Source organism: Coregonus lavaretus (genome assembly GCF_964263955.1).
Source record: "Coregonus lavaretus genome assembly, chromosome: 1".
In the NCBI taxonomy this organism is placed as follows: domain Eukaryota; kingdom Metazoa; phylum Chordata; class Actinopteri; order Salmoniformes; family Salmonidae; genus Coregonus; species Coregonus lavaretus.
Window position 1 is genome coordinate 42,095,721 of NC_139988.1, and position 16,040 is coordinate 42,111,760.

A 16,040-nucleotide genomic window follows, 5' to 3' on the forward strand; every position below is an offset into this window, starting at 1 on the left:
GCGCTTGAAAACCTGCATTCATCTCAATACAGCATTGCAACCTATACTGTAGCATCAAAATGTATTTCACATAACTCAATTCTAACCACTAAGACATACTATACTTACCATTTATTCCATCATGAAGGGTTTGCTTTTAATAGAATCACTTTGAATAGAATGACTAAGATGTTGGACTTGCGCTCTAATGGTTTTTCAGCTCTATAATTCTTGACATTCTATAGAGTTGATAAAACACACCACGTTTTCATCTGCCTTTCAGCATCTCAATCGAATAGTAACATTTTTATCCATTTCAGTCCACCATCAGACACTGATCTGTTACAATCCTGGATCCACTTATTTGCATATTGCTTATTTGCATATGTTGCAACATGTAAACATAATTCAAGTAAACATAATTCCAGTGGCTCGCAGTTAGTCTTGAACTGAGTTAATAGGTATTTAATTACAATGATGCATCATGTAATTGGACACATCTAGAGAGGAGACTAGTGGCTGGGCAGCCTGAGTTGGGAATTTTGCGGATGTATTTATCTATAGCCTGTCTGAATACCTCACAGACAATGGGGTAATATATCTTAGTTCACTGTTGCACATCTTCTTGTGTCGTGTGTGTGTGGTATGGTGTGTGCGCACATTGGGTTTGTGTGTGTGTGTGTGTGTTGGGGGGGGGGTTGTCTGGTACAGCTTATTAAAAGGTGCAATAGATTTACTGACCCTGATATGCCACTATAATAAAAAGTAATTATTCATACAGTGTACAGCTAATTTTAACCAGTAGAATGATTTTAGAAAGAGCGAGATGGCATCAGTGAGCCATGGGCTAAGGAGTCAAATTGGCTTTGGGAAGGCTTTCTGGTCTCTTGTTAAATGGTTTCTGATCTTCTGTTAAATTACTGCTTTATCTAGGTGTGAACCCTTAATGAAAAAAAATAAACTGGCTTCTGGCAAACAGTTGTGGCAAATCTTTGGCCAATTATTTGAACATTTTCCACAAGCTCATATTTTCATATGCCGAAAATGTGCGGCAAGCTCATATTTTCACAAAATTTGTTTTTGGGCAAACTGTTGCGGCAAATTTGTTTATTAACTACATTGAGATGTATCTACATAAATCAAATCACAAATAACTTAAAATGAACTTTCTTCTCACAGAGAAAACTTAACATACTAAATGTACTAAAAATACAGTGCATTCAGAAAGTATTCACACCCCTTGACTTTTTCCACATTTAAAATATATTTAATTGAGATGTTTGTCACTGGTCTAGACACAATACCCCATAATGTCAAAGTGGAGTTATGTTTTTAGAAATGTTTAGAAATTAATTAAAAATAAAAAGCTGAAATGTCTTGAGTCAATAAGTATTCAACCCCTTTGTTATTGCAAGCCTAAATACGTTCAGAGGTACAGATTTGCTTAATGAGTCAAATAAAACGTTGCATGGGCTCACTCTGTGTGCAATAATAGTGTTCAACATGATTTTTGAATGACTACCTCATCTCTGTACTCCACACATACAATTATCTGCAAGGTCCCTCAGTCGAGGAGTTTTCAAACACAGATTCAACTACAAAGACCAGGGAGGTATATCCCTTTGAATATCCCTTTGAATATGACTATTAAGTACACTTTGGATTGTGTCTCAATACACCCTGTCACTAGAAAGATACAGGCATCCTTCCTAACTCAGTTGCCAGAGAGGAAGGAAACCGCTCTGGAGGCCAATGGTGACTTTAGAACAGTTACAGAGTTTAATGGCTGTGATAGGGGAAAATAGAGCATGGATCAACAACATTGTAGTTACTCCACAATACTAACCTAATTGGCAGAGTGAAAAGAAGGAAACCTGTACAGAATAAAAATATTCCAAAACATGCATCCTGTTTGCAATAAACTGATACTGCAAAAAATGTGGCAAAGCTGAATATAAAGTGTTATGTTTGGGGCAAATCCAATCCAACACATTAATGAGTAAAACTCTCCATATTTTCAAACATAGTGCTTGTAATCTTTAAGGTCTGGTGAGTTTATCAGGATAAAAAACAAAACAGAATGGAGGTAAGCACAGGCAAAATTCTAGAGGAAAACCTGGCTCAGTCTGCTTTTACACCAGACACTGGGAGATGAATTCACCTTTCAGCATGACAATAACCTAAAACACAAGGCCAAATCTACACTGGAGTTGCTTACCAAGAAGACAGTGAATGTTCCTGAGTGGCCGAGTTACAGTTTGGACTTAAATCTGCTTAAAATCTATGGCAAGACTTCAAAATGATTGTCTAGCAATGATCAACAACCAATTTGACAGTTGAAGAATTCTAGGTGTGAATTTCAGGTGTGCGATGCTGTAATCGCTGCCAAAGGTGATTCTAACATGTATTGACTCAGGGGTGTGAATACTTACGTTAATGAGATATTTCTGTATTTCATTTTCAATAAATTACCAAAAATTCCTAAAAACATGATTTCACTTTGTCATTATGGGGTATTGTGTGTAAAACATTTTCTGTAAGTCTTCACAAGGTTTTCACACACTGTTGCTGGTATTTTGGCCCATTCCTCCATGCAGATCTCCTCTAGAGCAGTGATGTTTTGGGGCTGTCGCTGGGCAACACAGACTTTCAACTCCCTCCAAAGATTTTCTATGGGGTTGAGATCTGGAGACTGGCTAGGCCACTCCAGGACCTTGAAATGCTTTTGACGAAGCCACTCCTTCGTTGCCCGGGCGGTGTGTTTGGGATCATTGTCATGCTGAAAGACCCAGCCACGTTTAATCTTCAATGCCCTTGCTGATGGAAGGAGGTTTTCACTCAAAATCTCACGATACATGGCCCCATTCATTCTTTCCTTTACACGGATCAGTCGTCCTGGTCCCTTTGCAGAAAAACAGCCCCAAAGCATGATGTTTCCACCCCCATGCTTCACAGTAGATATGGTGTTCATTGGATGCAACTCAACATTCTTTGTCCTCCAAACACGACGAGTTGAGTTTTTACCAAAAAGTTATATTTTGGTTTCATTTGACCATATGACATTCTCCCAATCCTCTTCTGGATCATCCAAATGCACTCTAGCAAACTTCAGACGGGCCTGGACATGTACTGGCTTAAGCAGGGGGACACGTCTGGCACTGCAGGATTTGAGTCCCTGGCGGCGTAGTGTGTTACTGATGGTAGGCTTTGTTACTTGGTCCCAACTCTCTGTAGGTCATTCACTAGGTCCCCCCGTGTGGTTCTGGGATTTTTGCTCACCGTTCTTGTGATCATTTTGACCCCACGGGGTGAGATCTTGCGTGGAGCCCCAGATCGAGGGAGATTATCAGTGGTATTGTATGTCTTCCATTTCCTAATAATTGCTCCCACAGTTGATTTCTTCAAACCAAGCTGCTTACCTATTGCAGATTCAGTCTTCCCAGCCTGGTGCAGGTCTACAATTTTGTTTGGAGTGTGACTGTTTGAGGTTGTGGACAGGTGTATTTTATACTGATAACAAGTTCAAACAGGTGCCATTAATACAGGTATCGAGTGGAGGACAGAGGAGCCTCTTAAAGAAGAAGATACAGGTCTGTGAGAGCCAGAAATCTTGCTTGTTTGTAGGTGACCAAATACTTATTTTCCACCATAATTTGCAAATAAATTCATAAAAAATCCTACAATGTGATTTTCTGGAAAAAAAATGCTCTATTTGTCTGTCGTAGTTGACGTGTACCTATGATGAAAATTACAGGCCTCTCTCATCTTTTTAAGTGGGAGAACTTGCACAATTGGTGGCTGACTAAATACTTTTTCCCCCCACTGTATAAGCGATATAAGAAAGATCAGGAAAAATGTGTAAAATAAATTGACCCTGAACAGTCTTCATATACAGTATACTTCAATTCATTTTTTCAACTGGTACCGGGGGACCTTCAGATGAGTCTTGTGAGGCCTGAGGGCGTCCTAGAGCAGAACAACTGACATGTACATGTCTGTGAGAGTCTCACCTTTCCACAGAGGGATCATATCAGTGTGTAGCCCTAAACTGTTCAGACACTACACTAAAAACAGATATCTCTATCTTAAACGGACAGATTTCATGTGAATATTTGTATTATGCTAATTAGATTTTTGCGGGGGCACGGACATCGACTCTAGGGGTTATTAAGAGCAGTGGTCTACAAGTTCTTTCTTCTTCCTGACTCAGGTGTATAAGGCTTGGGTGGAAGAAAAGCAACATAACATTTAGTTATGCTGACTTCCTAGATGGCAAGCGACGGAATGGCCATGTATAAAACAATCTCGTGGTCGGTTGTAAATAATTCACCTCCAAATTCATCTTTTCAAAATTCGAATATATAAAGCTTCAGTATAAATGAGTGGGGGAGTTAGAACGAGAAGTCAGAATAAGTGAAAACACGAGTTAAAGAGTCAGATAAAGCAGAAATGGATGAAGATATACACAGCCCTCAACAAGCTAGCCATGATGGCAACGACGAAAGTGAGATGGTGAGGAACCCGGCAATAAGTATTAGCAGATAAATCTGCAAACTTAGAACCGGAATGAGAGGGAACAAAGTTAAGAAGGAAATAACAAAGGAGTTAGAGGAATTCAAACACAAAGTTACAGCGAGGCTTCAGGAAACTAAAGGGAAACTAAAGGGGCAGAGACACGGATAGAACAGCTGGAAGGACAAAACATGGAAATTGGCAAATCTCTACTCCTTACATTTAAACAACAACAACGAATACAGGAGCAGCTGACGGACCTTGAGGGAAGGTCCAGGCACAACAATATCCATATTTATGACATTGCTGAGGAGGCAGAGGGAAAAGATATGCCCCAATTCATAGAAGGTCTACTCAAAAACGAACTTTCTCTGCCGACAGACACAGATCTTCAGATCCAGAGAGCACACAGAGCAAGGGACAGATTGCAGGAATTCAAACGGAGACCTAATTCTAAGGATACATATGTGATTTGTAATAACAGGTATGGGGAATTTCCTAGGGCTGAAATATGAGGTAGGTGGATAACACCTATAGATGGCGGTTTAGCTAGCTAGGGTAGATGGATAGCAACTATGGTTGGCTGGTTAGGTAGCATATTGCTGGGCCAGGTTGACCGAGCAATTTATAGTTAGCCAAATAGCCTGTAACCTCAGCTCAGCTAATTTGTTTTGTGGCTAAAACTGTCATTGTTTATAGGCTATAACCCAGCCTTGGATAGGGTCACTCGAGGATTAAGGCCAATCGGTTAACATACTGACGTAACATTATTTCCAGAAAATTATCGCTCAAAAGGCAGACTGTAAGGCCGACTGTTTACAACAACGTTTTCTTTGGAAACTCACAAACGAAGTGAATCTTTCAAACAGAAAACTGACTCTTTTGAATAGTAACCAAGACCAGCAGGTGTGTGGTGGAAACTGGTCATAGCTAGAGTGTGTAGAGGGAGAATTTTCTAGTATCTCTGCACTATTAGAGAGGGACCTCCACGTTGCGTGGTGCATTGGGCAACCCATTTTTTGGAGGTCTACTTTTTGTTATCTTATTTAGATTTAGTACCCAGATGTTCAGGGTTTGAATGTTTTTTGTTACCGGGGTCCAAAACCATCTTGATGTACAAAAATAATGCAACATATGATAAATGACATTACGTTGGTGTCCCTAAATGTGAATGGTTTGAACAATCCTGTAAAGAGAAGTAAGGTTATTGCAAAACATCTAAAAGGAGAAAGCACAGGCCATATTCCTCCAAGAAACACATTTATCACAATTGGAACATGAAAAACTGAAAATGTTTGGTTTTAAAAACACATTCTACAGCTCTTTTAAACAGAAACACAGTAGGGGCTGGTGTGGCGATCTGTCACGACTTTCTCAGAGGCTGCCTCCTCTCCTTGTTCGGGCAGGCTTCGGCGTTCGTCGTCACCAGCCTTCTAGCCACTGCCGCTCCTCATCTCATCATTCCATTTGTTTTGTTTTGTTTATTACACACACCTGGTTCACATCTCCTCATCAGTACCTGTATAAGTGTTCCCTCTGCCCCCTTGTCTTTGTGTGTGATTGTTTATTGTGGAGGTTCGATTAGCTCGGTGGAGCTCTTTGTTATTTTGTATCGCCGGGTTATTTTCACCCGTGTCTTCATTGTTTTCCAGTGCACCTGTTTTCCGCGCTGAAGTGTTTGACGCATTGCTGCGTACTACTGTGTTCGGAATATACCTTTTATTCTGTGATTTGTCCTTCTGTGCCTGACTCCTTCAAATCACCCATTACACAATCCTTATTCCGAACTCAGTTCATTTTGAAAGTATTAAGGAAATGAATGTCAAAGAGGGGAGATTTACGTAAAGGGGAAAATAGAACATAAAGAGGTAACATTCATTAATGTTTATGCCCCTCCAGAGAGTGAAAAGTTATTTTTTTACACATTTACTTGAAACCATTGCATCAGAAGCAGAGGGGATTTTAATTTGTGCGGGCAATTTGAACATGGTGTTAAATCATAATCTGGACACGACCAGTACTAAGAGAAATAAAATGTACCTTACAGAGTTGATTAACACCTCATTGATAGAACTGGGACTGATTAATATCTGGAGGGACCTCCACACATTGGAAAGGGATTATACCCATTACTCTGTCCCTCACTCAGTCTATTCTAGGATATATTATTTTCTTATAAACGGAGGAGAGGTATAGAGTGAAGGAATGTGGGATTGGGGTATCTGTTGTATCAGACCATATTATAATTTCTATGGCCACACCATTGTCATTTTCCTCTATACATCTCCTTATTTCCTTTTTTATTTGATCTACCATTGCCTTGTTGTTCAAAATGGCCATATTCAATATCCACACAATATTTATTTTCCTACAGATTAGATATCTGTAGGAAAATAAATACTGTGTGGATATTGAATATGGCCATTTTGAACAACAAGGCAATGGTAGATCAAATAAAAAAGGAAATAAGGAGATGTATAGAGGAAAATGACAATGGTGAATCCTAATATTCTATGGGATGCAGTGAAGGCGGTCATTTATGGGAAGCTAATCGCACTTACAACATTCCAGAAGAAAGCTAGATTGGCTATATATCAGAATTTGATTAAAAAGTTGAAAGATATGGAACAAAAACAAAGGATCACTTGATCCATTAATAATACAACAAATGAAAGAAACAATGAGAAAAATAGATTATATTCTTAGTAACAAGACAGAGAAAAAATTAATATTTATGTAACATATATTTTATGAGGCGGGACGTAAAGCTACTAGACTGCTAGCTAGACACATACGTAAACAACAAATAGCAAGTACAATATATAAGATAAGAGATCCACAAACTAGACAAATTAACCACGGACCCATAGACATAGAGAATATATTTGAGGACTATGACAAAAACTTGTATAATCAACCACCCGCAGCAGATGAGGATACCGTATAATGAAGGAGTTTCTCAATTCTTTGGATTTGACATCTATTGGGAAAACACAGAATGACACCCTCACGGCACCCATTACAGAGGAAGAGGTAGTGAGTGCAGTTACTAGACTTAAGAACAACAAATCTCCAGGGAGCGACGGCTTCCCATCAGTGGTACAAAAGCTTAAAAGAGGAATTGACCCCTTTGCTTATACTGTATCATCCTTCAATTGGACCTTGAAGGAGGGCCTTACTCTCCCATCATGGAAGGAAGCTATTATTTCAATGTATTTATACATGACATTTTACTATGGTTCCCTGAAAGTTTTCCTGGGAAGTTTTATTAACGTTCTGAGAATGGAAATTATAGGTTATTTGAAGGTTATTAAATAATGTTCTGACAACATGTTTCAATAAGACTTTTAATAACACTGCTAGCTGAGGTTAACTGTTTTGAACTCCAAGCACAGATAGGACACATGGAAATTCATTTCCTTAGGCATTAATCATGCAAACACATTTATTTTGTATTGTGGCACAGGATCAGTGAGATTCGAACCTATGATCTTCTGTTCTCTATCCATGGAATTAGTCCACTGTGCAACCAGGATGGAGCTACAGTAGCATGGCATGTGTTTTATTTTCTCATACAAAGCTGTTAATTTTTGTCTATTCAAACAGAACCCATTTCAAAGGAAACAAACTAATTTAAGATCAGGTGTGGCCAATTAGTCGGTGCGGCCAACACACCTGAACACACTTAACAAGAAAGAGAGAGTTTTGTTGATTCTGAGAACGGAATGTACAGTGAGGGAAAAAAGCATTTGATCCCCTGCTGATTTTGTATGTTTGCCCACTGACAAAGACATGATCAGTCTATAATTTTAATGGTACGTTTATTTGAACAGTGAGAGACAGAATAACAACAAAAAAATCAAGAAAAACGCATGTCAAAAATGTTATAAATTGATTTGCATTTTAATGAGGGAAATAAGTATTTGACCCCTCTGCAAACAATGACTTAGTACTTGGTGTCAAAACTCTTGTTGGCAATCACAGAGGTCAGACATTTCTTGTAGTTGGCCATCAGGTTTGCACACATCTCAGGAAGGATTTTGTCCCACTCCTCTTTGCAGATCTTCTCCAAGTCATTAAGGTTTCGAGGCTGACGTTTGGAAACTCGAACCTTCAGCTCCCTCCACAGATTTTCTATAGGATTAAGGTCTGGAGACTGGCTAGGCCACTCCAGAACCTTAATGTGCTTCTTCTTGAGCCACTCCTTTGTTGCCTTGGCCGTGTGTTTTGGGTCATTGTCATCCTGGAATACTCATCCACGACCCATTTTCAATGCCCTGGCTGAGGGAAGGAGGTTCTCACCCAAGATTTGACGGTACATGGCGCCATCCATCGTCCCTTTGATGCGGTGAAGTTGTCCTGTCCCCTTAGCAGAAAAACACCCCCAAAGCATAATGTTTCCACCTCCATGTTTGACGGTGGGGATGGTGTTCTTGGGGTCATAGGCAGCATTCCTCCTCCTCCAAACACGGTGAGTTGAGTTGATGCCAAAGAGGTTGATTTTGATCTCATCTGACCACAACACTTTCACCCAGTTCTCCTCTGAATCATTCAGATGTTCATTGGCAAACTTCAGACGGGCCTGTATATGTGCTTTCTTGAGCAGGGGGACCTTGCGGGTGCTGCAGGATTTCAGTCCTTCACGGCGTAGTGTGTTACCAATTGTTTTCTTGGTGACTATGGTCCCAGCTGCCTTGAGATCATTGACAAGATCCTTCCGTGTAGTTCTGGGCTGATTCCTCACTGTTCTCATGATCATTGCAACTCCACGAGGTGAGATCTTGCATGGAGCCCCAGGCCGAGGGAGATTTACAGTTATTTTGTGTTCCTTCCATTTGCGAATAATCGCACCAACTGTTGTCACCTTCTCACCAAGCTGCTTGGCGATGGTCTTGTAGCCCATTCCAGCCTTGTGTAGGTCTACAATCTTGTCCCTGACATCCTTGGAGAGCTCTTTGGTCTTGGCCATGGTGGAGAGTTTGGAATCTGATTGATTGATTGCTTCTGTGGACAGGTGTCTTTTATACAGGTAACAAGCTGAGATTAGGAGCACTCCCTTTAAGAGTGTGCTCCTAATCTCAGTTTGTTACCTGTATAAAAGACACCTGGGAGCCAGAAATCTTTCTGATTGAGAGGGGGTCAAATACTTATTTCCCTCATTAAAATGCAAATCAATTTATAACATTTTTGACATGCGTTTTTTTGGATTTTGTTGTTGTTATTTTATCTCTCACTGTTCCAATAAACGTACCATTAAAATGTTAAAATTAGACTGATCATTTATTTGTCAGTGGGCAAACGTACAAAATCAGCAGGGGATCAAATACTTTTTTCCCTCACTGTATATGTTTTTAAATGACATTCCTAGAACGTTTTCTGAACGTTACTAAAGTTTTCATGTGGTTTTTATGGAAAGTTTTCGGAACAATTTGACAACATGACTTTAAATAGAACAAAGCAATATTGACTATTCATGATTGAGGTTGAAATATTGATGAGTGTGAAATGGTGCTCGTAACCAGAACTGTGTTTATTACTCCACAGCTCTTTTTAGTCCTGCTAAGTGCTCTGAACCAAGACCTCATCCAGTTTACTCTGCGCCCTGGGGTTCAGATTAACGTCTACGCCACACGACTGTCTCCAGGTCAGCCAGTCTGCTGTTGTGTTCACAGTATAGTCTGATGTCTGACCATAGGATAGTTAAAGATATAAGGTCCTACCTACTACTATGCAATTAGAATCAATTCATAGAGTTTTGCATGTTGGCCATTTTGTAATGATGTTATTATGTAGTAGAATAAAATAGAAGAAGAATATTCCGTATTTATTCATATTTGTTTAAACAGTCTCCACACCCCCAAGACAACACCCACGCACACACACATTTGTAGTGTAGCTCAGTTGGTAGAGCATGGCGCTTGCAATGCCAGGGTTGTGGGTTCAATTCCCACGGGGAGACAGTATGAAAATGTATGCACTCACTAACTGTAAGTCTCTCTGGATAAGAGCGTCTGCTAAATGACTAAAATGTAAATGTTGTTAGCACAGGGTCAGCCACAGAGCAATACAATTTAGTAGGTGACTTGCTTAAGGCCAAAACAGCAGGAGATTACACATGGGATTTGAACCACCAACCTTCCAGTTTGCATAGCATTCTGCTTCTCTAACCTCTAGGCTAACTGCTGTTGAGAAGTCTAGTACCACAACAGCTTTATGAAGAGAGTGTAAGAAAGACATAACTCATGTTGTTTTGATCATTAAGGTCAAATTCAATTACACTATGGTGTTGAAAAGCCTCACAGTACTTGGGAGTTTGTTGCCAGAAGAAAAGTCTGAACCCTCTATTTCTCTCTTTTGTCTTATGTCTAAATACTTTTTCCCCCTATATTATTTTCCAAGCTCCTCTCGTGGACACTAGTGAGAGTGGTCACAATGGTGCTACAGTCATTATGCTAGTGACAGTCGTATTTGTGGGTTTGGCAGTTTTCGTTATCTGCAAGTTCAAAAGGTAAAGTATCCTGGACTTCATTTTAACTAAGCTGATTCTAATGAGAGTGATAGTGTCAATTTAGGCCATTCTCACACGCCAATCCTTAAGCAAATTCATCTGTACATCTTACTTCTCGAATCCAATAGCTAAAACTAACCAAAATATCATCAACTATCTTTAGAAACATCCTAACAATTGGACATCATAGAAGCCACTCTTCTCTTTCCTATTATACTCTTGAATATTCCCGAGAATGACAGTCGAATCAATGTTTTAAGTGCTGAATGAGTGTCAGTATTCTGCAGTCAATACTCATCTATCTAAAAATGTGAAAGTTGACCTTTCTGAAATGGTAAATAGAGTCATTCAGGGAGAGGCATTCAACAGAATGGCAGCAATGATTGAAAAGAATAGACCTGAGACAACATACAATGCCAAATAAAATGGATAGTATCCTCTGCTTCCATTGCATTGCAAAAGACCACACTCTCCCACAAGTTTAAATTATTACTATACTCAAAGTGCTAAAGAGTGTGAATCTGTCACTTTTAAAGATAATGAGGGTTGTTCATAGTTCAACATTTATCACAACAGTGAAAAGGTACTGTAAATACCCCATGAAACCCAGAATTATCAGAAAATGGAGTGATACTAAATTTTTCCCTCATCGGTGGTAAATATATTTTATGAGATATATTACACAAGTGATTAAGCAGAGAACCCAGCTAGCACATAACATTCGGAGAACCATATGTTTCTTAAAGCTTGGTCACTTCTGTTCTCAGAACGTTTAAAAAACGTTCTGTTTTACCGGTCAAGAAACGAATGGCTTTGTTCCAACAACCGTGTAGCTCAGTTGGTAGAGCATGGTGCTTGCAACACCAGGGTTGTGGGTTTGATTCCCACGGAGGACCAGTATGAAAAAAGTATGCACTCACTAATTGTAAGTCACTCTGGATAAAACCATCTGCTAAATGACTAAAATGTAAACCAAAAACATATGTTCCAAATGTGCTAGCTGGGAACTGACTATGTATTTACTATTCATTTGACTTGCTGTTAATCCTCCTAACTCTTTTGTACAATGTATATTTCCTATAGGAAGATCCCTGGCATCAACATCCACACAGATGAGCGGTCAGAGAAACAACAGAAAGTGATCCCTTCGGTGGCATCTATAGCTGTCCCAAACCCTGAGGGGGACATGGTGAGCACTCTGGAGCACTTGGACACAGGGCCAGATGCACGTGGCATAGGTAAGGTATCCTTCATAAAGAGGACAGTTACTGATATGTAGTCAAGAATAACTCATGGGCCAATTGATGAGACACAGCTATAAATGCACATATTTTACCTTTATATAGTGGTGTACAGCTCTATTAAAGGGATAGTTCTACATTTTGGCAATACTTACCCAGAGTCAGATGAACTCATGGATAAAATTTGTATGTCTCTACTTGCAGTTTGAAGTCAGTTGAAGTTAGTTTTTGGAGCCATTGCTAACTAGCGTTAGCACAATGACTGGAAGTCTACAGGAACAGCTAGCATGCTACCAGAAATTATTTTTCTTCCCAGAAACTACCTTCAACTTCCTTCAAACTGCACGCAGAGACATACAAAAGGTATCCATGAGTTCATCTGACTCTGGTTAAGTAGAAACATGGCCTTAATTGACAAACTTTTGCACAATCCTTTTACTGAATGACTTATTATTTTGAAACGTTTTCACAGGTAGATCAAAACAATACATTGAAATTACAATGTCCTTACTTTCCTCATTAAGTTGTTACATTCCTATATATTTGCTTTGGTAATGTAAGATGGTGTCCTACCATGCCAATAAACCTAATTGAATTGAATTGCATGCAGAAGTTATTTTTGTATTTATTAATTAATTAGTGTCCTAAGAATGTAGCAGTGCAGTGAGAATGCTATATTAAAATAGTGATAAAGGAATCTGTAGAGCTCCAGTTGATGTAATCCTTCCAATTGTCAAGCAAGATTTGTTAGTATTGAAGATGGATATGCTTGCATGGAAAAATAGATATGCTAGTGTGCTAATGCTGATATATAAATTATTCTCTGTCTCTTGTGTAACCTCTTCTGGCTAGGATACCTGCCATCTCACACAGACATCAAACTCTCAGATGAAACTCCCCATGTGTTTTAATGCTGAGTCTACAGCCGACTTGTAAGCAATAAGTCTTTTTGGCAGTTGCTTCTAGCGAACTCTGAAACCACGGAACAAATGGATGGTCTCGAGTGTTTTCTACCAATGCATGGACGGACCAGCTCTTACACTGTGCTGCCTGGACTCTAGGAGGAGGAGACTACAGATTTTACTTGCGTCTTGAAAAGGGTAATTTTTAATCAAAATACTTGTATTTTTGCAAGAACATTGCACTATTTTATGAAAATAGTGTAAATACAGAATTGCTGAACTAAAGATAATTTGACTCAGCTGGTTACAGTCATGTGTATGACCTCAAGACATGAAACAGTAAAGCAACAGTAATGTACAGTAATCTATTTCTCTTGAGTGTTCCATTTCTAGTACGTCTCTGGTGGTAGGTGTGTGGAGGATGTGTAAATTAGGTGTACTTAGGCCCCGATTCCGACCTGAGCTAAGCACACGTAAATGGAACGTTATTTTCTCTCTATCTCTCTATCTATTCTGACCTTGAACTTAAGCATGAGAATAGTATGCTATTCACCCGCTATTCTTTATGGGGGAGATCTAAGAAATGAAGGTGTGGTGGAGGTGGGTCTACAGATAAGCCGTATTCTGACCTTGACTTAATCCCCTCATAATTCCTCCACCTTTACGCGCGAGGAAATCATGAATAAGGTCGAGTGAACCTGCCGGTTCCAAGTGGAAAAAGCATCTACTCTACTTTATTTTTTTCCGATAGAATTAATAGCATTCTCCATGCACTGCAATTTATAAATGGATAAGAGCTATTGATAGGCGCTAGGTAAATGAGTAATCCATTTGGAGACAGGGATTGTAAATACACATAGCAATTGTTTTAATTAGATGATTTTTCCTTATGATCCCTGGAGACGAATGTGAAACCATCCATATTGAAGCAAACAGAAAATCATATCAACATGACATGTATTGCGGCCCGTTTTCCACAGTGAAATAGGCTATAAATAGCTGTGCCGTTATTCAGAATTTTAAGTGTGTGCCCTCATAATTTGCGTGGATGAAATTTGGACACCCAAGGTATAGGCTTCTGTAGGGCTGAACATGCCGAGTTGATGTATGCGCTTTAGAATGTTTTAATTATAGCCTATGCCCGGGCTTTTCTACATTTTATTTTACAATTTGTATCATGTTAAATATTAGACACTATGGGAAGCCACCGTCAGTAATATCCACATACATTTATAACTATCACTTTAGTGTTTGTTTTCTTCAAGTTGTAACTTAAATTTAGCATCATTCCATTCCGTTCCGTTGACCTTTCTTTACTCTGTCATGTCCGTGTAAGTTGTTCCTGTGGGTCGCTAGCATTAGTGGATCATATTAGGCTAACGTTGTGCAATAATTTGGGACATGTAGCCTATTTGAATCATTATGGAACTCAGACCACATGTAGCAGGTTAAACCTGTCGCCTGTCGCGGTCGGTTCACGTCAACTGGACTGTTGTCATACTGTTCCATGATTAGTGAGAATTAGGGTAGATTTATAGGACTATTGTCCACCACTTTTTTCCAACTTTCAGAATGAATCAAATCACTGTATATTTTATTTTATCAATATATGTCGTTTGTAAAGGCTCTCCAAATCAGTTTTTTTTTTTTATGATTGAGACATACTTTCCTAATATTTGCCAAATTAACCTCTTAAGGAAAATTGACCCTTTTTATCAATTTTCGCCTAAAATGACATACCCAAATCTAACTGCCTGTAGCTCAGGATCTGAAGCAAGGATATGCATATTCTTGATACCATTTGAAAGGAAACACTTTGATGTTCGTGGAAATGTGAAATTAATGTAGGAGAATATAACACATTAGATCTGGTAAAAGATAATACAAACAAAAAAACATGCGTTTTCTATAATTTATTTTGTTCCATCATCTTTGAAATGCAAGAGAAAGGCCACAATATAATATTGCAGTTTAGGCGCAATTTCGATGTTGGACACTAGATGGCAGCAGTGTGAGTGCAAAGTTTCAGATTGATCCATTGAAGCATTGCAATACTGGACTATTTTGTATCAAGTCTGCCCAAATGTGCCAAATTCGTCAATTGATACATTTTTAAGTACATAACTATAGAGAACAAACAAAAATGATATGGTAATATAAAATGTAAGTTTACACACTCCCAGGAATGTCATACATGATGGATCATTAGCTTATACACTAACTTTCACACATCTAGATGGCCGGGTGTGGAGTCAGAGACAGCAGGGGTTCCAACTGTAGAACCCAGTTCCTACATTTGAATATAAAAATGGATTTTATCAAACAAAACTATCCTACATTCTATCTCTGGGACCCTTAGGATGACAAATCAGAGCAAGATTACTGCATGTAAGTACATTATTTACCTTCAGAGGTGAATGTATCAAACCAGTTGCCGTGATACGTTTTTTGTTGTTGTGCACTCTCCTCAAACAATAGCATGTTATTTTGTCACTGTAATAGCTACTGTAAATTGGAAAGTGCAGTTAGATTAACAATAATTTAAGCTTTCTGCCCATATAAGACATGTCTATGTCCTGGAAAGTTTGCTGTTACTTACAACAGTCATACTAATCACATTAGCGCATGTTAGCTCAACCATCCCGTATACGGGACACCAATCCTGTAGAGGTTAATCTAAAAGATCAGAGTATTTTTAAATATACCAGTTGGTGCTGAAACAGAGACGAAGATGCATAGATGGGATTTTTCATTGATTCCTATTTTCTGAACCCCTTCTCTCGATGTATTCTAGTCTGTGGACAAAATTCTAATTAAAGGTACACTGTATTTAAAGGGATGGCTTAAGATACATGTACTGAAAACCCTATTGAATGACAACTCCACGAGAACATATGT

General features: G+C 39.0%; 1 protein-coding gene across 1 annotated transcript in view; it reads left to right on the plus strand.

Moving 5' to 3' along the window:
* The window catches only part of LOC311129332 (VPS10 domain-containing receptor SorCS1-like), a gene marked incomplete at both ends in the record, with an annotated part of 107,529 nt that extends 94,378 nt beyond the window's left edge, over positions 1 to 13,151 (plus strand). The window contains 4 exons of the mRNA XM_084161605.1: positions 10,036 to 10,135; positions 10,891 to 10,999; positions 12,083 to 12,237; positions 13,093 to 13,151. Coding sequence (XP_084017731.1) covers positions 10,036 to 10,135; positions 10,891 to 10,999; positions 12,083 to 12,237; positions 13,093 to 13,151 — 423 coding nt within the window. The remainder of the gene's footprint in view (positions 1 to 10,035; positions 10,136 to 10,890; positions 11,000 to 12,082; positions 12,238 to 13,092) is intronic.
* Between the last annotated feature and the right edge of the window lie 2,889 nt (positions 13,152 to 16,040).